This window comes from Rhinolophus sinicus, linkage group LG01, assembly GCF_036562045.2.
Source record: "Rhinolophus sinicus isolate RSC01 linkage group LG01, ASM3656204v1, whole genome shotgun sequence".
NCBI lineage: Eukaryota > Metazoa > Chordata > Mammalia > Chiroptera > Rhinolophidae > Rhinolophus > Rhinolophus sinicus.
Genome location: NC_133751.1, coordinates 8,719,362 through 8,747,102, shown reverse-complemented (window position 1 = coordinate 8,747,102; position 27,741 = coordinate 8,719,362). Strand labels below are relative to the sequence as shown.

The 27,741-nt window shown below is 44.3% G+C and overlaps 1 protein-coding gene across 2 annotated transcripts in view; it reads right to left on the bottom strand.

Annotated features, from left to right (window-relative positions):
* The window catches only part of RUNX1 (RUNX family transcription factor 1), a 232,928-nt gene that overhangs the window by 83,328 nt on the left and 121,859 nt on the right, over positions 1-27,741 (bottom strand). For both annotated transcript variants that reach the window (XM_019730263.2, XM_019730261.2), the window contains exons 3-4: positions 11,123-11,161; positions 5,009-5,262 (exon numbers count right to left, since the gene is read on the bottom strand). In XM_019730263.2, coding sequence (XP_019585822.1) covers positions 5,009-5,262; positions 11,123-11,161 — 293 coding nt within the window. The remainder of the gene's footprint in view (positions 1-5,008; positions 5,263-11,122; positions 11,162-27,741) is intronic.

Sequence of the window (27,741 nt, the reverse complement as noted above, 5' to 3'; positions counted from 1 at the left end):
CATGACGATACCCGTGCAGTAGTATTTATTTCTTGGTCATCATTTAACCCTTTTAGAAACTCTTTTCTAGGTCTAGACATTTATTATTAGCTATATTGCCATTGTTTCTATTTTTTCAATTGGTCATAGAATTTTAAATCAAAAGTTGTACTCTTCCTGTGATTTCTAATATTCCTTATGGCACGCTCTCCGTCAGTAATGAAATTTGTGTTATTCGTTCCAATTATATAATCTTTTCTTTTTGAGTTATGATAGTAAAGCTTCTACAGTGATTATCTCTTCCCCTATTTTCCACCTCCCGATTTTTACCTAATAATTGTTGCACATTTTTTTGCCAATACTTATATTTTCAGCCCTCTTTCTCTGTCTGTAAATAAGACTGCCATATGCTCAACTTGTATGATAGCAAAGCCACGTTATTCAAAATTCCTATCTTCATCACCTGCTTAGTCATCACCCCTTCCTCCCGTCATCCAGATGACCATCTATCTATTGTTTTTATTCATTACAATGCTTCAGCTCTTGGGTTCTAAGGAGTATGACAGAAAAGGAACCAACTGGCTGTGAGGGGTAGACGTACTTCTGCCCCTAAAACCACACCAGGAAAATTGATTCTCATGCAATAGGTAGGCATTTTCCGCCTCTATTTTATCCAACTTGCACTGTCAGACAAGGTCTGGCCTTTTATCTTTCTTTCTAATCATTTCCATCCAATTGTTGAACATGTTTTCTATAAAGGAGATTTAAAAACACAGCTACTTATTCCCCAAGCACCCTCTAATTAGGCATTTAGTTCCCATTATAAGTGTGTTTGTTGCCGTTTAATTAAGAGCAGTAATATGACAATTTCCTTTTGTTTCAAAACATCATTGAAATAAATCTCCCTGCTCGGTTATTTAGTTATTGTTACCATTTTTCCTATTCCCACAAAATGTGATTGCTTTATTTTGCTCTGAAAAATTCAGTCTCATAAATTTTTCCACTTATTTTTTTTTCATGATTTTCACTTCCCTTTTAAAATGAGCTCACAGTGTTGAAATGCCCTCCTTGAACACATATTTTTACTTCCTCATCCCCACCTCCTTGTGATGACCTGGCTTCTCTATTTTAATCCAACATTCAGGGACGAGATAAACCGCATGGTTTTCAAACTGAACCACTCATGGTTGGGACAGGCTCTGAAAAGAGGTTAAAAAAAAATAACTCATAACTACCAACACATATTCTAAATCCTCCTACTGGCTCCTCTTCCAGTGCTCCCTGCCTGTGCCTCTCTCACCTTTCCAAAACTATCCTCAGCAGTAATCTGGCAAGTTCATGAGACCTTCACCTACTAGAAACAAACAGAGAGCAAAATGATCATGGTGGCTAAATAAGAAAAGGTTGTTGGGGTTGGAATTTGAAACTAAAAAATTGGTTTAACTCCTACCCCTCCCTTTAAAAAAATACAGCAGGAATCAAAGATATCTAGGTGTTCAAACATCACTTACACGGCCTTTTATTGATCTTGGAGGATTTTTTTTTATTTTCCGTCTGGGGGAGGAGAATATTAAATCTCGGAAAATTATCTTAATTTAGATAATGTAATGTATATCATCTAATTATTAACAAGCATATTTAGACTAGGTAAAATTCTTTTAAATTTAAAATTAACGTGTGCTGATTTGATAGATTTTGTCATGGATAGACAATATGAAGAGGATAAAAAAAAATCTAACTTTAAGCAGGAAAAAGAAAAAAGCAATTGGAATGAAAAGCTATAAACAATACGTGAGGAAACACAAACATTTACATTTTAACACAGACCAAACAGGCAAGAAGGGACTTGTTGGCCAAAGGGTATCTCATATTTTGTTTTACTTCTGTTTTTAAAGTATCAGGAAGTTGGGCAAAATATCAACCCTCCTATCCACGGACCTACCCACACTGCTCTAGGCTAGCCTGTTCACAGTTCAGACTGGCATTTAAACCCAACTCTAATTAGGCTGAAATTACAGTTACAATTCATTTAATTCAAATCCCTTAATTTTCCAGTGTTTCAAAGAAAGCTGTGGAGTGGAACTTAGAATTCAGCAGAGATGACATTTACTACATAGCTCGGGACCATGCTCTTGCTGACAGAAACGTGACTTATTTCTTTCTTATGAAAAGATTATTACTATGAGCATCCAAGGGCTCTGAATTTGCTGAAAGCATGTTTATCTTATGCCTTCGGATTCTGGTATACCGGGGCCTAAACAAACTGTATTAATATTACAGTGCTATAAAATAGATCCTAAGTCACCCAGTTTTGTAGGCTGCTCTGTAAATAATGGGTAACGTAGCAAATTAAAGATTTTTCTCAATATAAAAATATGCATCTCTCCTACTATATATATATAGTGCTCCATGGGAGAAGGGGGTGGTGGTACATTTTGGAGTCCAGGATATGCAATTAGGATGATTTTAACCTATTTTAAGGAAAGCTTATAATTTTAAATCTCCCTTTAGTTTCAAAGATCAAAGCAGAGGATTCACACATAGAATTTCAGAAGACTCTTAAAGAATGACTTAAATGCTCTTTTCATCAATATCATCAGACTTTATCATTGTTTCGCAGTTTTTCCTCCTTATTACGGGGAATATAATAAGTCTTTACTGATTGGCTTATTTAAAATCCAAATTTTAAAGTAATAATTTCTGTAGAAACGGAGAGGCAGGAGGGTGTGGAGGTAGTGCTCGGTGGGAATAGGGACACACTGGTCAAACCAGATGCAGTCACGTTTGAAGTCAGCTTGCTTTTATCCCTAACCTCTGCATTTCTCCCCTCCCTGAAAATTTCATCTGCTCTTTCAGTTATGTAATGAGCAGGTTTCCTTCAGGAAGAGGCCTCATTTTGTGGGGACCGATGTGGTGACAGATATTAATCAAGTGGTCTGATTTCTCTGCTGTCCTTTCCTTTCCCCCAAATGTTCTCAAGCCCCACTTGAACTTTTTTCAAGAGATCTATACCTTGATCTTTGAATAGCCTACAAACCATCACTCAGTAAAACAAATTAGATTTTTCAAAAGAGCAAACAGTCGAAAGTCATTTTTAAAAGGAGATCTCTATGGTTATTAAACATTTCTGCTTAAAAAGAATTCCCTGTTGGCTCATAAAAGCCATTTACATGATTTTTCCCCCCTATTCTTTTAGAAGAAAATAAACACTTTCATGTGGTTGCTGGAAAAACTACACTGCTTCAACTCTTGAAGATTCTTTATTAACCATTAGTGTTTTGGGTGTGGGTTTCCTGGCAGAGAAGGGAGATTCAGAAGAAAGAGATTCTGATTCACCCCAAAGGAAGCCACAGACCCCTTAGAACCCAGTCCCTCGGTGTGTCAGGGGTACCTGAGTTTAAATGACCCTTTGGCTGATTATAACAGGTCTCCTTTGTTCTGCTCATATCTGACAGTGACTCCAGGGCCCAATGATGTCAGGTCCCCTCTCAGAGAGTACTCTCTGCAGACTAAGTGTGTTTATGTAAAGGGATTAGAATGATTTAAAATTGAAACGGGCTCCAACCCAAATCTACATAAATGGAGGAAGGGAAGGGACAGAGTCCAGTGGCTGGTCTACCTTATTCTCATTTTCAGCCCCCTCAAAAACTCTTTCTTTCAGAAAACTGAGAGGAACAGGAGGCAATTCTGGAGACATAGCCAACTGCCCTTTTTGTTTTATTTTAGAAGTCATAATGGAAGTTTGGAAGGTGTATAAAGCTTAAAAATAAAGAACTCCGACTACTTTTAAGAAGAGTGAACATTATTCATTGTAACTATATCAACATCCAACCGAGACCTGCAACCATAAAAAGCTTATGTTAAATTAATCTCCCTTTAAAAAGGACAACCATTTAGCCAGATTAAAACGAAAACAACAATAACAACAACAAAAACAGTGTAGTGGATTTTTACAGCTTTTTTCCCTCCACCTGCGTGCTTTAGCCCTTTAAATGAACAGGAAGTAGCTATGCTGATTGTACTAAAAAAAAACCTGACCCTTCTTAAACCCACCCAAGACTTCTAGAAGAACGGAATCCCCACTGCTGAAATTACATTTCTGCTGTTTGCTGCCAGAGTGGTGGAGTGGTTGTTTAAAAACGCCCAGGGTTGTTTATATATCCCGGTTGAAGGCCAAGGTTTTTAAAGGCAGCTCAAAGCTAGGGCAGGATAAGGGGTGAAAGTGAATGAAGACCTCTTTGAACTGCTCAGCTGAAGTTGCCGGGTCCAAGCCGCCCCCTCCTCAAACAGAAATGCAGGCGGATTAGACCCCCGGCTCAGGAAAGACAGCCTAGTCACCTTTCCCTGCCTCGGGCTGGGCTTAATCTAAGTGAGCGGGCGATAACGTTCAGGAGGGTTCCAGGAAAAGAAACAGGATTCGCTAGTTGCGGCTTCTGGCAGGAGCAGGCTAGAAGCTTGCAAAGTCTCAGAAAACTTTTGCAAACTTAACAACGCCCACAGTGGACTTTGGACATGCTTATGTCTACAGGGCTGTTAAAGACGGGGTGGGAAGCCCTGACAGTTTTCCTTGTCAGTTTATTTTCACTGACCCGAAGGTATGACAATATCTCTATTATATTTCCTGATGCTCCATCAAAGGGAGGCAGAATGGTTTGGGTGTTAAGCCAGAGGTGGGGGAGAGAAGCATGGGAGCAGACAGGCTTGTCCCTGCCGGCTTACAACTTTTCCTACTTTGTACAAACCTAAGGACCCCTGCAAGGGAGCCCCAGCGGCCCTCGGTGGACATCTATGGGGGCATCCTGATTTTTTCAGCCCTCCGCGTAGGCAGGCCCGGTGGGTTGAGGCAGGGACGTCCCTTCGAGGGTCGCCAGGGCAACGCAGCATCCCCCATCTCCCAAGCGCAGGGAGTGGACTAGGGGCCGGCCCTTTCTAGACCCAGCCCCGCCCGCCTGGCCGCTGGCCTCCCGGATCGCCTCGGCCTGGGCTGGCCTCCCGCCTGTCCTCCCGCCACCCGCTCCGGGCCGTGTACCTTGAAAGCGATGGGCAGAGTCTTGTTGCACCGCCAGTGCGTGGGCAGCACGGAGCAGAGGAAGTTTGGGCTGTCGGTGCGCACCAGCTCGCCAGGGTGGTCGGCTAGCACCTCCACCATGCTGCGGTCGCCGCTCCTCAACTTGCCGGCTAGGGCGGCGCCGGCGTCCGGGGCGCCCAGCGGCAGCGCCTCGCTCATCTTGCCCGGGCTCAGCGCGGTGGAAGGCGGCGTGAAGCGGCGGCTCGTGCTGGCATCTACGGGGATACGCATCACAACAAGCCGACTGAGTTAGGACTCTGCAAACAGCTCCTACCAGACGGCGACAGGGGCGCGGATCTTCAGCAAGCAGCTCCGGGGAGACCAACATACAAGTTCAGAGACCTTTATTGCTGCGGGTGGGTTGGGAGAGGGGGGCTGACTAAGTTACCAACTCTCCCGGAGGGGTAAAGTTCTAGTTATGCCCACCGGCCTCAGCCCCGGCAGGGCTCCTAGCAACCGACCGCTTAGTGCTTTACAAAGTGGGCGACCAGAATCCAAAGTCAAATGCCAAGGAGACTCTCTTCTGAGTCTTGCTTTGAGAACTTAAGTTCAATCTTAGGCTGTGCTGTTAAAAAAAAAAGTTCCCGGAGGCAAAATTCGCATACACCTCCTAAAATATTTATGCAGAGCGAAAAAGGACCAGCGAACACATAATTTGGAAGTTCCAGTAGTCTCCTGTTTTTTTCCAGGTGAGTTTTGTCTAAAGTACCAACGCGACACAAAATACACGAGTGTCTTCCATATACAGCGCCACTTTTACCATGAAAAACTGGCTTCAGTCCTCAAAAGCAAGAACTGTGACTTCCGAAGGTCGTGCTACTAATGTATGTGCATATATATACATACATATATAAATATATATATATACATACATATGCTCTACTTCATAAAATATTTACAGTACAATCTGTAGAGAATTTAAACAACAGAAATCCATTAATGTTCGCCGCAGATTTTTTAAAAGTAGCCTTGAAAATCAGCTTCAGTAGTTGGATAAGGGCTGGGCTAGAAATACTTGTCAATAAGTTCTGGCAAAATGCTCAGTTCAGAAAATTCAGCTTTTCAAAGAAAAGCTAATCTGAAAAAAAAAATGTCCAATTCGATCACACTCAGGGCACAGCTCTCCAGATATGAGAACTCAGGTTTGGGGATGTTGGTTAAGTTTGTGGCTGACCCTGTGGTTTGGTGGCAGTTGAGTAGCAGCCGAGTCACACGCACGCAGACACGCACTCTTCGGAAGCCAGCCACTGTCTACATCGACTCCGTGAGTCAGCCCGGACTTGGGCAGTAGCAAGACGATCTTCCTCCAACGTCGCCCCAACGCCGGCGGGTTAACTGCCCAGACGCGCCAATACCCAGGATCACCGCGTAACCGCAGCAGGTGGAGCGGGCCTTGGAAGGGGGCACCGCAGCGCAGATCGAAACAGACGCGGCGGCTCAAGTTACCCACGCACACACTCCCACACACACTGCCACGCAAGGCAACTTCACAGCTCGCCTCGAAGCACCGCGCACTTTCTCCTGCAGTTGTCAAAGGAAACGACCGGGGAAAAGTTCACAGCCAAGAAAGAAGTTAAACCATCCAGCCAAGAAACCAGTTCATTCAAAAGTAAGAAAGAGAAAAAACAAAAATCGAAGCTCCAACGCAGGTCAAGGAGAAGCAGCAAAGGTTGACTTTCTTCTAGCGTCCCCAGGAGCCCTGGGAAGAGGTGCCTGCCGGCGCAGGGCCGGGCAGCGTGGTGCCCTGGCTGGGTCCGGCCGCAGGGCGCCCGTCCCGCCTGCGCCCGCTGGCTCTATGAATGAGAGTGCCTGGAAATGAACGTGCTTTTACTGTAAGCCCGGCCCGAGGAATTCCATTCCCTTAGCTCGTTTGCATAGGGGCGGCCGCCGGCCAATCACAGACCTTTCCGGTATCAGCCAGGGCGCGGCTCTGGGCCGCGGGCTCTTGGAATTGGCCCGCGCGCCCCCGCCGCCACCGCGTGCTACTGTACGTAGCCGGGGTGCAGAGTCTGTGGCCGCCTCGGCCACCCCACGCTCCCGCATCCACACACACGCACAGGCTTACACGCTCCCCGATGCCCCGCCCCGCTGCAGACTGCAGCCCTACGGCTTTGCACACACACGCGCGGTTGCGCGGCGGTGGGCCCCAGGGCTGCAATGCGCAGCGGCACCAGTGGCGGCTGCGGTCCGAAGACCAAGGAGGAGGTGGAGGAACCGGAGGCCGGCCGGCCCTGGGAGGACTCGGGACGCGCGCTGCGCCCGGAGCGACCCGGGCCCGGAGACCAGCCAAAGGGAGACGCCCCGCGTGCCATGGAGATGTAGCGGCCGCCGCGAGGCTCCCGGGACCGATGTCGGAAACCCTGGGTGACCCCCAGGCCCTGCGCGGGCGCCCACGGCCGAACCCCCGTTTACCCGCCGTGGTTGCGATTCGGCCGTGAAGGGGCCAGAGGGCCGAGGGCTCCGCGGAGAGCGCCTCTGCACGGCCCCAAGGCCCGGTTGACAATGGCAGCGGAGTGGCGCTGATTCGTTTAATGAGGCCAGACGGTTCTCGGTCTCCACAACATGGTTTTTGTGTTTTTAGTTTTCTCTTTTGGCTTGTTTAATTGGTGTTATTTGCTGCGGCTTAATTACGCAGCGCGCCTGAGTCCGGCTGTGTGCTTAGCAGCGAGCAAAGGGTTTCCAAGTCAGAGAAGACCCCAAAGAACGTGCGACTGGAAAGTTGAAAGCATCCGCTGGGTTCGCTCCCCCTCCTCGGAGCACTGGCTCCCCTGCAGGCGGCGCGAAAGATCCCCGCTGGGTCGGGTCGCCCGAGCCCCGCACCGTTCTCGGGCTCCCCGAAAACGGTCCCCGCTTCTTTCTCTGCTCCTGCGAGCGCAAGCGAGCAGCCCGGGGGTGCCGAACCCACCCCGGCTTTGCGCACTGGCGGGAACTTCCCCTTGTGTCCGTCCCCACGGCGCCGCAGGCATTTGCGTGGGGCTTACGGGGCCGGCCCTGGCGCACTCTCCGGCTCCCGGGTTCCTCCCCCACGGGATCTCTCATCCTCGGGGAGGGCACTCCCCCACGATCCCCTCACAGCCCGTCCCCATCTGCCCCACGGAGCCCTCAACTTTAGCTCCCAGGGGGGGGGGGTCCCCTCACCAGTGCCCCGCTGTGTCCCTCCCTCCCGCCACTGACGCGCGGGACCTCCTCGAACTTTGCAGCTGAGGCCTGACGGAGGTGGGGGCCTCGGTGGGAGCCCGCGCTGCTTTCTCGGCCTCAGGACCAGCGAGGACAGTCGGGCTGCGCAGGGCGAGCGGAGGCTCGGCGAGAGTCGCCGCGGACTGCGGGCGGACGCCAGGGGGCAGCAGCCACCCTCGCTCGCCGCCCCAGGCGCCCGTCGGCCGCGCAGTGCTCCGGGGAACGCCCCCGACGGCGCCAGCCCTCCTCGCGGCCTTTGGGTCGCTCTTGTAATAACTTTAGTTTGGGGAGAAACGACAGGAAACGGCCGCGGGAGCCAGCCTGAGCGGCCGAGTCCCATCTCCGCTGTCCCGATGGCTGAGCGGCGGAGCTAGTGCGCGTGTACCCCAGGCAGCGGTCCCGCTGTCCCGACTGGCCCGCCTCGGGGTCTCTTCCCGAACCCCCTTTGCTGGGACACCACAGTCGGCCCGCCCCAGGCCGTTGGTACACCAGGCGTCCTGGGCGCCCTCCTGCCTTCCGCGCTTTTCCCGTGGTGGGCCAGTACTCTCGCTCCTCTCCGGAAAACCCGGGACACTCCGGGAACTGCCAGCACCCAGCTGCATCTTGTTTGTTTTATTGGGTCTGGTGTCTCGAGTAGAATAACCCTTTGTATTTTTATTTTCAAAACGATTTTGAGGAAGCCCATTTCAGGTATAAAGACCCCCCCAAGCGTCCGCTCTCCATGTTAGCCGAGTGCTTCTAAATATTGCACAGTCACCAAAGCTCCCGGCTGCCACTCCCCTGCCCGGGCTCGGCCCTGCCCGCTCTGGAGGCGAGGTCATGGCGAGTTAAGAAACCCTATTGCCTGGGCTCAAACGCTTGCCCCTCAGAGCTGACCAACCGCTCCTGGGGGCAGCGGTCAAGTGCATCCCCTGGGGAATCCCCGGGGGCGAGGGATGCGGCTTGGGAGTGCGGCAGAGGCAAAAATGGGCTCTGTCTCGGGGGGATAGAGCGGACTGGGGCAATCCGCGACTCAGAAAGGTCACAGAACGCTCCTCTGGGGCTCGGGCGGTTTGAAACCCTAAACCCTGCGAGGGGCTGCGGGTCGGACTCAGCTGCAGTCTCCCGGCGGGACTCAAGTTACCTTCCTCAGTAAGAAGAGAGAAGTACAGCGATAGATGCACCAAGTGTTGCCTTTCAAGAGCAGCACCCTGGGCGTTGCTTAGCTTAGGGTCTCAACCAATAACCCCGAATTCGAACGGCGACAAGGAAAAGCTCTTGCTGATTTATTTTAAATTGGGTCCTGGGGCACTTGGGGTTCCCAGGACCTGTGCAGGCTACAACTGCGCTGTGCGGGTGGGCACATTTGAAAACAAGAAACAAACAAAAGTCCGCGGCACCTTCTTTATGGAGGAAATAAAATGAATGGAAAGCAGGCAGCGTGGGATTCAACTCAGGGGCACCGGGACCCCCTTAGTGTGAATGTGAAGGGCTTTTTACGGAGCTTATAAAGTTCCGCAACATCGTGTGCGAAATGAAGAATTCCTTTCCCCCAAGACCGCTCATTTCAACTGCTATATAGAATTTCCCTTCCACTGCCTCTCAAAGAGAAAGGAAAGGAAACATTACCACACTTGCTCCTACGGTTGCCCTGGAATAATACCGAAATTTACTTTCGTCATAATACAAAATAAAAAATACAAGGAGAAGCAGCGATATGTTGGGCGGATGCTACGTGACAGATTCTTCCCTACTTGCTGCATGGGGGAAATGTCAAATTGCCTCATAACAGGAATGGAATGAAGTTTTCACAGTGAATTTTAAAAGTAGTATTTGGTTAGTTGAAAGAAAAATAATTTCCTTGGAAAACAATAACAGCTTATTGATGTTTTTCTTCTACAACTTTAGGTAAATATGTAACTATAGGTGGGCTCAGAAAATGTCTAAATGTTTTACATTTTTCCTTTCTCAAAACCCTCTCAAAACTAAAATATGTATAAAGATGGGATTATAATTTCAGCCATGCTCTTAAAATCAAAACTCTCCCCTCTGTGAGAAATAGGATATTTCTTTTTAAAAAAATACATTTCTAGAAATACAATATTTCTGAAAGAGTTATTTTTATTTTCAGTACCATTTAAATGAAAATAAAAATCAGAGAATATATTTTGCTAGTGGTTCTGAACCGAATTGCTGCAGTAGTTACTAATGTCACAGTGAAGGCAGAGTCCAGTCTGAGGCAAAGTAACAATGGGTGTGTGCAAATAACCTGCTTGACACACCATCCAGTTTTCAACACTGGAATTTGATTAAACACATTTTTTCCCTCTGGAGGAGCTTTGAGATTATTTCCCTTTTGAAATCTAACTCCTTAGTTCTTCCACTGCATCCTTCCTCCATGTGACTGTTTCCATGGGATACTGTGGTTGACGTGTGACTATTTCACTCTAACTTCCTAACTCAATTGTGCATCTCGCAAGTAGCAAACAGAAAATTTCAAAATCAATCTTTTGCAAATTTAGGGATGCTTAGTAAACACTTTGCGCTCATAAAAATTTAGCATTGCAACTGCCATAACAAAGGTAATAAACTAGGTTATAACAGATAGAAGCCAAGCTCTATTTTTTTTTTCCAGAGAGTCATATAGAGTCATTTAATAACAGCAGAATGCACCTGTGGTAAACGCTGTAACACTGAGGGTATCATTTAAGGTTTCATTGGAATGTTTTATGTGGTTGTAGGTTTACAATATGGAGAACAGCTTTTAAGTACTTTTGAATCAGCAAAAGAAAAAGCCTTAATTATTTGGTTAATTTGTATCTTAAGTTATTTATAGGATACATAGGTAAAAATCATATATATATACATATATATGAATGTGCATATTTTATAAAAAATATAATTTGGAATCTAACATACCGTGAACGTCTCTAGATGGATTCATTCCGTGTATACATTCTGAAAAAAAAGGAGGAAAATAAAAATAATTGTATGATTATACTCACAACAAACACCAAATTGACTGATAGCTGATAAATTGCATTCTAATTGCAATAAATACAAGTATAAAAACTAAATTTCCCCATATATATATTTGGCTGGCTTATTGCCTCTCACACTTGTTAGCACTGGAAATTTTATAGTATGTTGTCCAACTTTGGCACAAAAATAGCTTAAAACAGTAAACTGGTAAAAATAAAATAAACTGTTACAGATGCACATGGTTTTATTTGCCTTCAACCAATGTTTTCAACTGCTGGCTAATTTTGAATCTTTATCTTTCATAGAATCCCCTCTTGTAAGCTCTACACGTGATACAAATATGATTTACTTATGAACATTAGAAATACATTTGGAGGGTATAGGAATGAATCAGAATTCAGGGCAAAATTAAAACCAAACCTTAATTCAAAACTATTTAAAAATCTGTAATATGGCAGAGGCTAAATGCAAGAAGTAAAAAGTATGAATGTTTTAAAGTGAGGACAAGAAACAATTTGGAATACATCAGCTGAATGAAACCAACTGATAGATAAACATTATGATCATTTACTTCCAAGGATAGGACATTTTAGAAATAGTCCCTCCTTGCTTGCTTTCCTTTCTTCCCTTTTGCTAGGAGGGCTGATTATTTGTATTGAAATCTCTCATTCTTGAAATAACATAATATCAATTATTACTGAAAATAATTGTCATATAATTTCTAGATATGAATCACTTGCTATATACTGCTGCATGTACAGTTATAGCTAAATGAATTAAGCAAAGTCATAGGAAGCTGTTTGTCTTTGCCTTGAATATCTCCATATAATGTTCTGAAGTTGAAATCCCCCTATCAGCCTTGTATATTGATAATGGTCAGCACTCAAAGTGATGAACATGGAGGAAACACCATTTTCACAGCCTTGGGATTTGAGCATTTCAAACACTGCCAACCCACACCTTTCAACTCCACTGTACAATATCAGTATATCTTAAAAAACACACAAAACTTTAAAACTATGAAAGGAGGTAATTATTTCAGATTTCCAGACGCTGTTTAAATAAGCAGGAGAACAAGATTTGCAGCTCCTTGGTCTTATATTTTTGCCAAAGCAAAAAAAGCAGCTAAAATAATAAGGGGTTTCTGAAGGACTGCCCTATGATGAAAGATGAATGGAATGAAATATGTATAGTCTCAAAGGAGCATCCAAAAAAGAACCAAGATTGTGGTTTACATGCACCTAAAATGACTCCATAAAGATTTAAAAACAAAATAGGACAGGGGAAGAATCATTTGCACTAATTATGAATGATAAGGTAAGAAATAACAAATGTACCCTGAAGTTAGAAAGTTCAGTTTACATGTGGGGGTGGGGGGGAGGGGAGGGGAGGAGGATCCACAATAGTTAAGATTGACCAGACAGCTGAGTTTATGCCAAGGAGACCCAGCAGAACCAACCACTCTGGAGATTTTCTCATGAGACCCTGAGAAGCGTTTCCAAGTCCAAGGGTGAGAAATAGGAAGAGCAGAGTGAAAAAGAAGTGTTCCGTCTATGCACCTAATATTTCAGCAATTCTGAGACAAAAGCCAAGATTTTTTTTTTAACTGAAAAGCAAAGACAAAAGTAAGTAGATTTTGAATGGTGAGCACGTTTTGTCTGTTGAAAGCTTTCTTAGTTTGTCCTGTGTCAGTAGCCTTCAGAACACAGCACACGTCATTAAGATGGGGGAGGGGCAGATGGAGGAGACAGGAATCCATAGGTGAAGTGTGTTCACAACAGTGGGAGCTGAATCTGGCTAGCTTATCCTCCAGTTCCCTCCCCACCACTCCCTTTTTGTCCTCTCCCTCCCTCTCTCCCTCTCTCTCTCACTGAATGCTACTATAAGCCAGGCAATGGCCAACATGCTTTTATATACCTTCCCTGATAGAATCCTTGCAACAACCATTCCCAGCCCCATTTTACAGACAAGGAATCTCATATTTGGAGCGTTTAGTGAACTTGACAAGGTTACTCACTCTTCATCTCTACGCGTGCACACACGCGCACGCACACACACACACACACCCACAAATCCACATATGGGTCTGAATGCAGGATGGGCTATATTTCTTTTTGACCACAACTATGTATTTTTATGAATGTCCTCTGTAGAGGTCTGAAAAATTAAATTCTGATCTCATCTTTGACTTTTATCCTCCCCTGTCTCATGGTCTCCATCAGAAATTACCCCTGAAATTCTTCACTATGCCAATCTCAAATCTTTAGGAGTCATACGTTGAAGTGATTTATGGCAATCCACAGAATTTGAGGAGTAGGTCCAGGTCTACTTGGCTGAGAGGCTTTTAAATTCATAATAAATATACAATGGCTTTCTAGTCTTTTCCTGCCTCCACTTATTCCAAATGGCATCTTGAGGACTTTCCCAGATTTGAAGTATTTGATTTTCCTACCTTCAGCATTCCTCTGATGCTTCCTATGTACCAGGCACGGTGCCAGGCTCATTGGTAACAAAGGACAAATAAATGAGAACAATGGAGTATCATGGCTGCTGAGAGAAACACAAGTGTGCAGGGTCCAAGGAGGTGGTGGGAGGAGACACAGATGGAACAGAGGATGGCACCCCCTGGTGGGCTCAAGAAAGACTTCCTTCTTAATAGAGGTGCTAATTTGATTTGACTTTTGGAGGGTGGGTGTACTTTTACCAGGTGGTGGAGAGGACTGAAAGAAGGATTTAGGGAGGTGGAAATGGACTGAGGGAGAAGTGACTCCAGCCAGAAGGATAAACATGGGAAAGTCAGGAACTTGTGAAACAGAGCGACATGTCAATTCCAGTAGGAGGTTAGGTTTGGGATCAGGTTGGGGAGGGGCACCTCACAAATGACACAATGCTGGCAGACATGAACACAGACAGGTTATTGGCAACTGACACAACCTAAAGAAATTTGCAGTCCCACCTGAGGGCAATGGATTCTATGACAGCCTTGAAATCTTGGGAATAATATAATTAATACATATTTTAGGAAAATAAATCTGTCAGCAACGAATAAGTGAATTGGAGGGGATAGAGGTGAAGAGCAGGGGAGCTACCGCAGTTGTCAGACAAGAATCACAAACATGTGCATTAAGTTGGAAACAATGGAGATGGAAGACAGGGCTGAGGTGAGGGAGAGAGAGAGGAGTACCCCCACTTGTGGCCCAGGTGCCATCAGCAGCAGTAATGACCGGAAGAGGATGGGCTTGGAGGTAGACATCAGGATTCAGTTGGGATGCACAGAACTGAACGGTAGGTGCAGGTGGGAAGAACAGTCAGGAATTCAGTGTAGAAATACTGAGTGGAAAGTCCTCACATATCAGCCAGAGGTTCAGCATTTACAGGGGATATATCCATGTACAGGAGAGCATTGACAGAGTCTGGGATCATCAACATTTAAGGGATAATCAGAAGAGGAAACAACCAAGGAGACTGAGTCAGGAAGAGAAAGAGGAGAAAATAGGGTCTTAAATACGAAAAGAAGATGGGAGCTTTGAGAGGAAAGACATGTCTCAAAGGCCGAGGCTGAGGCCATGAGGTGGAGGACTGGATTGCACTGGATTTGTCTACGGGGAGTCATGGTAACCTTTGCCAGAAGAGAGTCAGTGGAGCAGAGAAAGTGAATGGCAGGTAGGGAAGGGGAGGTAGGTGGTTGTTGAAGGAGGGAGGGAAAGGGGTGCAGTGACAGGGGGAGGGAAGCTGAAAGTTGAGATGTATGTGTGTACGCGTGCGCACACATGCTTACGTGTGTCTGGTTTCAAATGGAAGACACATGAGAAAATGAACATTTGCCACGTGCATGTCACAGATGATCAAACTCATCAGCTCCCATCTCAGACCAGCTCTGCTTGTTTTCCCCATTGCACCATTGTTCTCCCAGTTTCCAGACTTGCGTCCATGGATTTATCTTTGACCTCATCCAAACTGTTGCCAAGTCTTCTTTTTGGTTTCTTTGTTATAATTGATGACCCCTTTCCATCCCTATTGCCATCATTCTGGTCCAAGTTCTCACAATCTCTCACCAGATCTCTTGCAAAGGTCTCCTATAAAGGGGTTTCCATTAATTGCCTATGGTATTTTCAGATTAATCTCCCATACCATGGTTCTGGAGGTTCTGTCACATCTGTGTTACCCAATGCATCCTGAATTCAGCTTAAGCTCTTTAGCACAGTCCTGTAGGATTATGGGCCACCCTCCCCGTCCTCATTGCAGAGGGGGTCAGATCCTTTGCCTTAGGTGAAATTTCCTCTCAAGGACCAACCGTATTCTTCATCATGGCCTCCATGTCCCCTGCATGACCCTTAAACTATACTTTGTGGTATAGCTTTTTGAATATATTGAGGGATGGGGTAGGGAAGAGGAAAGTGATGGAACCAACAATTCCTTGGCTTCAGGTTTCTATGTGCAGTGACATTGCTTGGCCTCTTTCCACACCCTGATTCATTCTCCACCATCAAAGACTGAATTACGTGGTTCGTAGTTTTGGGAACAGAAACCAAGGGTTCATAGGTAGAATCCTAAAATGGACCCCCAAGATTTTCCACCCTAATTCCTGGGATTGTGATTAGATGAGCTATCATGCCCTGGCCACGTTACATGGCAAAAGGGATTTCCCTGATCATGTAGGTGACTAATCAGTAGTTGGTTATGAGTCCACCAAAAGAGAGACTGTCCTGGTGGGGCTGATCTAAACACAAGCCCTTAAAAGCAAAGAGTTTTCTCAGGCTGGAGCAGCAGTGAAGTCAGAGAAAGGTCGGATGTGCCTGCATTGTTGGCTGGAAGATGGAGGGAGCCATGTGCAAGAATGGGAAGGTGATCTCTATAGGGGGCTCCTGGCTGACGACCAGCAAGGAAAGGGGACCCCATCCTGCAGCTGCCTGGAATTGCATCCTGCTAACAACCTGCAGGAGCCTGGAAGTGCATTCTCGCTAAGCCTCCAGATAAGAGCTCAGGGGACACCTTGAGTCTGGGCCTTGTGAGTCCCTGAGCTGGGAACCCAGTTGAGCCCAACTGGACCTCTGACCTACAGAACAGTGAGCTAATCGGTGGGGTTGGTTTAAGCTGCTAACTTGGTGTAATTTGCTAGTTCGGCAGAGACAGAAAACGAGTACACTAAGCATGCCTTTCCCTGCCCCTTTTCATTTTGGGGAGACACTGTGTGCTGATGAGTAAGTCTCCCTAGTTGTGGGGTTCAGTGTCAGGAAGCCACATAGCTAAACCATGTCCAAAAATCCTATCAGTGATAAAGCCGATATTTTAATCCCTATCTGCTTGACTCTTGGTCTATCTCACGGTTGGTTCTGGATCACTGGGGAGCAAGGGTGTTTTTTATGGGGCTCTTCAATGCCAACTGTATCACGTCTTCTTCCCTTCTGACTCACTCTCACCCCCACACAATCACATAAGCACCACACTGGAACACCTTGCCTTAAGGCTGTCTTACTGCTGTTTGAATCCCCAGATGGCAGTGCATGAACTGAATGTGTTTCTGAAACCTGATCTGGGTAAGTGCAGATTCTGACTCAGTAGGTGGGCGGTGGGGTCTGAGACCCTGCATTGCCAACAAGCGCACAGCGCTGCTGCTGCTGGTGGCCCAAGGACCACACTCAGAGCTGGCAAGGGCAACTGCTCAGTATCCAGCAAAAACGGTGCCCAGCACACACTAGACTGCTGCGTCTAAAAGGTTTTCATAAACTACATTGCAAAGTTGCTGTCTCTGATGGGATTTTTTAAACTCTTGTGAGCGACTAAATGCTTGTGGCCTTAACCCCTAATGTGATGTATAAGGAGGTGGGGACTGTGGGAAGTCTTTAGGTTTAGATGCGATTATGAGGGTGGGGTTCTCATAATGGGATTAGTGCCCTTCTAAGAGATCTGAGAGCTTTCTCTTTCCCTTTACCTACCATATGAGCACAGAGCAAGAAGGCAGCCATGTGCAAGCCAGGAAGAAGATCCGAACCAGAACCTGACCATGCTGGCTGCCATCCTGACCTCAGACCTCTGCCAGCCTCCAGAACTGTGAGGAAATAAAGCTCTGTTTTTGAAGCCACCCTGTCGGTGGTGTTTTGTTATAGCCGCCTGAAGTGACTAAGACAAGCATGATGATAGACGTTGGCTTTTATGACTGCATCCTCTATTAGACCTCACATTAAGTGCTTCACATGCATTATTCCATTTAACCCACTTGCACAGACAGCCCATAATTATTCCCTGTACTTTGCAGATGGAGAAACTGAGGTTCAGTAATTGGCCCAATCTGAACCCATGCAGTTTCCCTTTGGAGTGCCCAGTTATAACCAGCAAGCTAAAGCACCTTGCAAAAACTGCTCATATTATTACGCTATTATCAGTCACATTTCTTTACTAGATCTTGACACGTTGCCTTTACACCCTATGGGCTTTCTTCCTTATTCTAGAGCAGTGCTGTCCAATAGATATATAATGTGAGTCATACATGTAATTTAAAATTTTCTAGTAGCCACATTAAAAAAGTGAAGAAAAATGAGTGAAATTAATTTTAATCATATATTTTATTTAACTGACTATATCCCAAACGTTTTCATTTGAGCATGTAATCCATATAAAAATTATTGAGATATTTGACATTTGTTTTGGTAGCAAGTCTTCAAAATCCTACGTGTATTTTATATTTATAGCACATCTCAAGTCAGTCGAGCCACGTTTCAAGTTCTCCATAGTCACCGGTGGCTAGCGGCTCCTGTGTTGGACAGTGCGGTTCTCGAGTGACCACTCAAAACACAATTTGCCCTAAATAGCCGTTTTGCTACTCTTCAGCTAGGCCTCAAGTGAGCCCTGTATTCTACCTGCTCTTAGTGAAGGCCATTAAGGAATGCATCTTTCTTGACTCATATTTTCCCTCTGAGCTGTCCTGAAGCAAAGTTCAGAATTTTTATTACAGCATCACTTGATTGACTCAGAGGCAGAAGGACAGACACACACACACACACACACACACACACACACACACACACAGCGACAACTGAGCTGCAAAGGCCAACTAACCACTGTCACCGCCACTAATGCACTTTCACGGCCAAGGACGAGCCACAAGTCAACCTCATGCATTGTTCATTTCCACTTAGGTTTCCCAGCCACTGACGGCTCAGCCAGTACAACAGCACATTGGTTCTTCGATCGCTGAAAGAATATTACCAAAGCATCTCTTGTTCCTTTCTTTTCCAGCAAAGCTAATTTTCTGAGAGATTCATATAAACAAGACAGACTAGAATAAGAGGTTCATTTTTTAAAACTAGGTCATGGTTTTAAAATAGAATTGCAAAGTGTTTAAAGGATCCTCATTCTCAAATAGCAATTCCTATAGACAGTTTTATTTTGAAATATAGCGTACAGATTTTTTTTTTTAACCACTCAATTTGCTAGCAATCTTCTAGTGAAAATATAGTAATAGTTCAATTCAGTGAGGCAGCTTCTGGTCTAAGTTATGGAGTGGATCCAAAATGCTCAGAAGCAGTAATATAGGAGATAACAAACGACAAATACATTGCTGTTCTAGTCGATAATTTACATAAAATTGAGATGAAAGAGAAACAGTTACTCATAAATACTACCTTTATTTTATTATCACAAGTATTTAAAAACATTAAAATTCAGCTAATTACAAAATTTCACTAATTATATTTTCTGCATGTCAACCCAATTAGGGAGGTTTCACTATATATTGCATTATAAAATAATAATTTCAAAATAATGTGGATATATAACATATTTCAGTCCCTTTATCCTTTAGAATAGACAGCTATAAGGCTCTTCATTATTATTATTACAATTGTTAGTATATCCAATTGGTGCTTTTTATCCCCACTGAAATAAAAATTTTCCTATCTATGATCCCATACAGACTGTACAGAAATGTCCCACAAATATAGCAGAACTCTTTAGAAAGGAAACATAAAAGCTTGAGATAAATCTTGGGGACTGAATCACCTGTCTACCTTGAACTTGGGAAGTCTACCTAAGAATGCAGAGTGAGATGTGCAGTTATCTGTGAAGGAATTGCTGAAATATCTGTATTGATCAATTAAATAATAAATTGCCAAATACTGGTCTTAGTGTGTTCTCCAAGCATACGAAAGGATATTCCAAGTATTCATCCTGCTATCTTCAAATTTGGAAAACAATTTTATATGAAATAATAGGCTAAAACTATCACTGATCTGCTTTCTTGTGAGGTCATGGAATTATTATACTCCACAAAAGCTTTAAAATGTCATGTAGTATGAAATAAAAAGTAGCTTAAAATGTCAGAACAATGGAAGTGATCATTCTATGTAATTATGTAGTTACATTTTTAAAGTTTTACAAAAATCCTAAGATTTGCATTGTAACAATTACATATTTTCAGATTACATTAATAATATATAATTAATGTTCTAGTAATAATCATATTTTTATAGATAATGAACCATACACTGACATGGAATGTTAAACGTTTTGGGGGAGACTTATGAAACATCATTGCTTATTTCTTAATCAAACAATGATTAAGTCATATTTAAATGTTTTGATATGCTTGATTTGGACTTGCTTAGAAAAATGCTATAAATCTATTTTCTAAACAATGAAGCAGGACCGGCCCGGTGGCTCAGGTGGTTAGAGATCCATGCTCCTAACTCCAAAGGCTGCCAGTTCGATTCCCACATGGGCCAGTGGGCTCTCAACCACAAGGTTGCCAGTTCAATTCCTCGACTCCCGCAAGGGATGGTGGGCTCTGACCCCTGCAACTAAGGTTGAACATGGCACCTTGAGCTGAGCTGCTGCTGAGCTCCCAGATGGCTCAGTTGGTTGGAGCGCATCCTTTCAACCACAAGGTTGCCAGTTCGACTCCCGCAAGGGATGGTGGGCTGTGCCCCCTGCAACTAGCAACGGCAACTGGACCCGGAGCTGAGCTGCGCCCTCCACAACTAAGACTGAAAGAACAACAACTTGAAGCTGAACAGCACCCTCCACAACTGAGATTGAAAGGACAACAACTTGACTTGGAAAAAAAGGCCTGGAAGTGCACACTGTTCCCCAATAAAATCCTGTTCCCCTTCCCCAATAAAATCTTACAAAAAAAAAAAAAGTAAAAAAATATGAAGCAAATTTTGCTTTTTTTAAAATTAATATGTGATGCAATTTTATAGAGTTCATGTCTTGAAATGCAGAGAGGAAAAATGAAAACACTAACAAAATAAAACAGAACACCTGAAGATAGATATTATCTGTTAGCTAATTTCCAATTTATACTTATACCATGTTTCCCTGAAAATAAGACCTAGCCGGACCATTAGCTCTAATGCATCTTTTGGAGCAAAAATTAATATAAGACCTAGTCTTATTTTACTATAATATAAGACAGGGTATAATATAATATAATATCAGATCTTATATTAATTTTTACTCCAAAAGACGCATTAGAGCTGATGGTCTAGCTAGGTCTTATTTTCAGGGAAACACGGTACAGAAAACGAAAGCAATATAGAGATATCATCCAAAAATTATTAAAAATGACTCAGCATACAAAGAAAACATGAAGGATTTTTATCACATAGTTTTGCAGAGTAGGAAATTCTTTTAAATAACAAGCGCAAAGGAACAGATGATTGCCCAAATGTGATGACAAATCAGCCCCTAAATGAACTCTAGTTCATTTCTAGTTGAACTACTGACCAGTGAGTGTGCTGATGTTTAGAGAATCCAAAGTACCCCCATATTTCTCGCTTCTCTGGTTGCTTTAACAGTTCGAGTGAACATGAAGATTGAGGAGGGCGCAGCTCACAGTGGCCTATGCAGGGATCGAACTGGCAACCTTGGTGCTACCAGCACCATGCTCTAACCAACCAAGCCAACCGGCCACCCCCTCAAAATCATTCTTGACCAATACAGCACTCAAGGGTCAATTTTGAGGAGGGGCATGAAGCAAATATTGGTATAAACATGGATTTAAAACAAGTTTTAAAATGTACTCAATTATAAGAAGTTCTGTAATTGTCAAGTTCTCGATTTAGGGAGCATCTCATTTTCTGTTTCTTTTTTTTTTCTGAGAAAAACATCCCAGATCAAGTCTATTTCCTTGCCCGAAAAACTGTAGGTTCTAAAATAGGAACTATTTGTGCAGCCCAGAACTCTCTTTGGCCGAAGACACCAAACAATGAAGTGGACTTTTCAGGAGGAAAGAAGAAAACTTTCCCAAAGATTCCAGTGGGGCCTTCACTTTTTGTCTGCAAGCTGAGTTGTCAGACTGAGCCAGCTCCAGGTTTAGCTGAATAAAGGACACGTCCAAAAGCTGCCCAGTGAACTCAGTCTGGGGCACCTGGGCAGAACCTCGCTCTGGACCCACACACCGTTCTGGAGATCATTACTTAACACTGGCAAATTGAACAATGACATGAAGTGCAAGATGTAGTCTTTCTTCCCTCTCACTAACCAAGCTTACGAGAGAATTCATTTCCTTTCTTTTTGCCTCAGGCATATAGATAGGCTAGCAATTTCCATTTTGCTACTGAAATGATTTTCTCCCTACTCTTCCCAATTAGAGTGGAAATGAATTAAGACTTCAGGTTAACCCCTTGGTTACTGGGAAGGAGAAGGAAGTAAAGTTATATGGAAGTTTTATTTTCCCTTTTGTGTGTAATATATATATTTTTTCTGATCATGATAAATGAAGGTTTGATTAATCACTGCCTCCCTAAAAGACGTTCCTTTAATGAAACGTGATACTGCCTTATGGTAAAGCAGCAGAAGAAAAACTTCTTTAATGAGAATATTATTCTGTTACTTGTCATCTAGAATTCTTATGAGTAAAATTGGACACAAATTTAGATGCAAACTAGAAAGTTATGCTAACGCCACAAGCGCTCATTGCTTACTCATGTTATAGAGAATGGATACAGCAAAAGTGGACTATTTTTCTTGGATTTTTCTAAGCTTGAACTATCTGGAGCTAAAAAAGAAAAGCACAGATGAGTATCTAGAAATAGCTGGATCACCTGAAACTTATCAAGTAGCTTTTTTTCTAGAAATAAAAACTTCTATAGAAAAATATCCCCTCTTTATTGATTGTTAAGACTTTGAAATGCTGAAGTCAGAGTACATACACCTCCAATAACTACTCAATAACAACCTTCTCTGCTGGAGGCCTGTTTATTTTGCTTTGAACAGAAGGGAAGGGGGCACTCTGACTTGTGTTATAAGTCAACATTCCTGAAAAAAGCCAAATTCCCCTTTGAGACAAATTTTTTGATCTTGAAAAGTAAATATGGTTCTTTTCTAGTTTTTAAAAGAAAACTAATATAGGGATGTTTATATATTGGTTTAGTAGGTCGAGGAAATAATGTATCACATCAGGGACAGGATGGAGAGCATCACGCAGCTTAGGATTTTGGCTGTGTTGCGTTTTAACAGGTTTGGGGGTTCATCTACCTGAAGACAAGAGGCTAGGTCATTTGACCTCTGGGAATCCACGAAGGGTTCCTAGCCTATGAGAACAGCGAAAGCTGTGGAATTGATTTGTCAAAAGTGAAAGCCTTGTTTATGCTAATAGGGTTATGGTGACAAAGCAAATTTTAGTGGATAAATAATAACCGTCTCTAGCATCTACCGAGCTCCTTCTGAGCTCCAGATATTTTGGCCAGAGCCTTCCATGCATCATCTCATTACATCCTCTTGATAATTTTATTAAGTTTGGAGTTATTATCCCCTTAGGCTTAAAGAGGTTAAACAACTTGCCCTCAGCCACAGAGAGATGAGGTAGTGAAAGTAAAGACTTGACCAGGTGCACAGAGAAATGAATCTTTGAATTGTGTGTATTTTTAAAAACAATGTCGTTCTTCATAGTTCTCATTCAAGAAGTTTCACAGACGTGACTTTGCAAAAGGACTGCCTTTGCTTCCGTCAGCCCCGCCCCAGTTCAAGGGGGTTTGCAAACAGCTACGCTCTGGAAATGTGCTACAAGAAAATGAGCTGCTTTAGAAACCAGAGAGATGGATAAATATTTCAACAACTTTTCCAGAATGGTACTTAAGAAGCAGAGCTCATCTCAATTTGGGTTTGAGCCCATGGCCTTATGGTTTAAATATAAAATGCATTAAAGCCCTTTATTTAGAGACCTGTATGCCATTTTTAGGGAGTAGCCCCAGTTCTCCTTCTGATTTTATTGGGAGTACAATGCAAATAGGTGTCTCAATATTGTCATTAGTATTCATTATTTATTAGGAATTGATGGTGCACCGGGAGGGTCATGAGCTGCCTGTGGTGGAAGGTTGACTGTAAGGACAGTGCTTCCTTCATGTACAGACTTGGGGGGCTCTTTACAGAGTGAAAAGATCATCACAGGAGAACCCCCCTCAGCATTTACTCATGGGTCAAGAAATACATCTTGACCTCTGATTTAGGAAAAGAGCCGAAGGACACTGCAAGGTGAGAGTGACTTCCAAACCGTAGATTGTAACTCCTTACTGGATTGTTAGTTAAAAATAATAACAGTAGTTATAACAAAAAGAAAAGAAAGGGAAGAAAAAGACAGAAGAGAATCCATGGAACGTAGTGTTGCTTCCAGAGGAAGCCCCTTTTTTGATTGCTAGATCCAAAACCTGAGTCATGCATACAATTTACTTCTTACTATTGCTTGCTCCCAAAAAGTTTGAAAGCCTCTGGCCTAAAATGTCTTTCTTTTCCTAGTCCTCATTTTATTAGTGACTCTGTATGACTCTCTGCAGGTCCCTTAACCCTTCCTTGCCTCAGTTTCCTCATTGGCTAACTCTAGAGCCCTGCCATTATCAAAAGGTTATTGAGAAGACCAAATTCAATCATAACTGCTGAAGCACTTTAAAAAGCCAAGCATGGTTATCAAAGGTAGAGGATTATTATAAGACAAACCAGAGTGAAACTGCTTTGAAGGCTGCTTTTCTGTGGAATAGCATCAAATCATTTCGAATGGTGAAAAGTCTTAGAAAATACTTTACAGAGAGGAAGGGAGGCTCTGAAAAATGAATGGTTTTTCCAAGGACCCCTGGACCTGTTAATTAGTGTCCTCCCCAAACCTGCTGTTCCTCAACAGCTGCACTGTTACTTCTTTTAGAAAAAGAACGTCCTGTGAAATTTTATTTAAAGGAAATTTACAATTCACAAAAAGCTAAATTGATTTCTTCCCTTTCAAAGTGGTTTCCTGATTGCAATCACATAAATTAAACTGCAGTCCCCACGAAGGAGTCTCAGGAACTGGTAATAAATCTCCAAGAAGAGATACTGAGAATCCTTTGAAAGTCTCAAGAATAAATGCCGTAAGATGCAAAGAGTAAATACCACCCATCTTCTACCTGAAACGTGAATCATTAAAGGAGTTTTAAATTGCATTGGAAAGGAAGAAGGAAGAATGTCTCTTGTCTCTCTTTAATAGTCTAAATTGAAAGTAAGGGAAGAACCCAAAAAATGTCACCGAAAATGTCCTATTTGTCTCTCCAGGGGGAAAAAGTGGTGTAAAACATAGACTTGGATGATACAGCAAGGTCGTTGCTCAATGTTGTGTTGTAACACTATTTTAACTGTCACCGAGGGCTGCGATGGCAACTATTGCATCAACTCCTTTGCAAGGTGTTTCCTGGGCTTTGCAGACAGGCTGGTTCGGGGGAGGTGCAATCTCTATTCTTGTGCATGCCAGATAAAACCTTCTGCTGGGGCCACTATCTTTTAGTGCTGAAGCTGGAGATAATAGGGTTTCACCCCCTGCTGCTGCCCCAGTCCTGCTTTCCCAATTTGTAGGTCATTATTGCTAAAGTCTTTTGTGTGCGTTTTATCACACACATTTTATCATCCTTCTCCAAAGTCCATCTGTCCAAGTCAGCCTTTGAACTCCTTTTGCATATGCATTGAATATGACCAAGGATTCAGGATATGTAAAAGGCTTATCTTACAATTCCAAAGAAAGAGGAACAGAGTCCTGGGCTGTCTGCACTAATAGATCTTGGGATGGGTATGTGTGTGTACAGAGGCGTGCTGGATGACAAGAGGCATAATCATTATTTTTCTTTAAGGTGCTATGCAACTATTTATGTCTTTTGTTTTCACACAGATTAAACCTGAATCTTGGGGCAGTGCAAAAGTGACTTGTCTTGGATTGTATTAAAGACGCACTGCGCACGAGTGACTTCAGGACTGGGTTCACAGGGCTCCCTCTCTGCGTGGACGCCACTCCAGGTGGACTCTGTCCTCTTCCTTGTGCTGATGGTGGTCAGGTGACAGCCAGGGCCTTAATCAGACCCTCGCTTTGCTCTCATTTGATACGGCACTTTCTGCAACGGGGCACCAATCCTTGTAAGAGGAATTAACGCTTGCTCATATAATTCATATCACCTTTATATGGAAAACAGATGGAATCCACGTGGATCCCATCAGATGGGATTATAATTTCGTCCCTCCCTTTTCATTTTGTGCATATCTCCTGTCAAACCCTACCCTCCAATGGTGATGACCGGGCAAGGAAGGAGGGAGGACGGGACAGATGAAGAACGGAGAGCTGCCCCCTTCCCTGGCACAGACGCAGCTTCTTACTGCCACTCACACACGGCTGCAAACAGGCCACATCACATTTCTTTTTTAAAAAAGGAAAATAGATGATGTCCTGTTTGATGTCCTGCAGTCTCGAGAGGGACATGCAGAGGGCGGTGAGCTGCTGGGCTGAACCAGGAGGGCTCCCCTTGGCTCAGGCAGGGCCATTCTTCACTAGAGACAAATGTACGAGTATGTCACTGTAGGAAAGTGTAGAGGAAGGGGTACAACTTTGTAAGATTAAAACTTGACCTTTCGGGTTCTGGGTCCTCTCACCAAATTTCCTCAGTTCACATCAGGTCTTTCTCTTTTCCTCCTTTTCCTCCTCCTCCTCCTCCTGTTTGAATTCACAGGTTGTGAATGAGCCGCCATTGGTGTTTCCATCATGTGGTTACACCCCCAGGCCAGCATGGCCATTGGAACAAGCCAACGAATTTAGTTTTAAGCAAAACAAGATTTACATAAACTGGCCCTGAAATCAGCTTCTACCAGGCAGCTCTGATGCTGGCTGCACTCATGGCTGAGTTCTCTCTGTTCCCCATGGGCTCAGGGACTTTCCGCTCACTCTGCCTGTGTCCTGGGAAACCGGATCTGGAGTTTGTGGGCCTGAGGTCATGCCTCGTGGCTCCCAGCGCCTGGCAAGTGTGCAAAGGACCACGCTTCTCTTGCCTTCCCTACTGGCTGGAGTGCTGAAGGCTGTCCAGGTCCTACTTTTTTCCTTTTTGTATTTTCCTGATCGAATTATCAGTGATGGAAAAAATTGTCAGTTTTTTTTTTTTTTTTTTTTCTGGTAGGGAATTCATTTAGGCTGCTGGGAACTAAGACCTGTCTTTCTGAAGTCCAGAATTGCATAATAAAAGCTAAATGCACAGGCAAAAGGCCCTCTCTGCCTTCGTCCTCTTCACCACTAGCCCTTCACAAGAGAGTAAAGCTCCCCTCTCTCACTGGCACCTGTTGTGAGTGCCCCCTAGACACTGGGCAGAGTCCAGACACTGCCCTCTGAGTGGGCGCCGTCCTCACCTGGCCAGCACCGGGCACTACACATAGGTTTGTTCGTGAATTACACACTGGTCAGAACTCCTGAGGCTCATGTGGGCACTTCTAAAATTGTGCTAATACTTCAGTAAAGACCTGGGAGCCTGTGCTGGAGTGTCCTGAGGGCAGTAGGAGCTATCATATTGGGGGAGGGGATGCTTCCTGATTGGCTCACAGAGCTGCTCCTCATGGTGCTATATAGCCTCCAGGGGGATAAAGAGGAGGTGCTCAAGGAACAAAAGTTGGTGGAAATCAGCATCAAAAATACATGTGTGGGAATAATGTAGGGAATAAAGGTGAAAGTAACAATAGCAGCCACCAGTGTCAATGAAACAAGGAACCGAGGAGCAGACGCCTGGCAGGCAGCAGCCCTGGATGGGCGCCTGCTTTTGCTCAGCTACGTGAGGCATAGAGAGATGGAGGCGTCTGCCGAGATTATGTACCTGACAGTGACGTTTGAACCCGTGTTCCCATCCAGGAGTGGCCTGCAGTCTGCTCAGTGTTGGAGTTTGCATTGAGGGGAGAAATGGCAGCAGAGCCTCTAACCAGCTGGAGACCAATGTACATCAGATCATGTCTTTCCTTTACCTCTGCGAGGGCTTTCCAGGCAGCTAAGAATTCCGGGCCCTGGGGCAATCGGCCCAGCCCAGCCCACCTCTCTGACCTCACAGAGCACCTGTATCCCACAGTGTGTTCTGCCACAGCTTCCATTCTGCTACTCAGATACGCCAAGCGTTTCCTGTCTCAGGACATTTTCACCTACTTTCTCCTCTGCCTGGGCCACTTGGCCCCACCAGTTTTTCCCATGGCTGCTCAAGTGTCATCTACTAAAGTAACAGCTAAACTAACCCCACTCCCTACCCCTGTACTGCCACTCAGCATTGCACGCACGCGCGCGCGCACACACACACACACACACACAC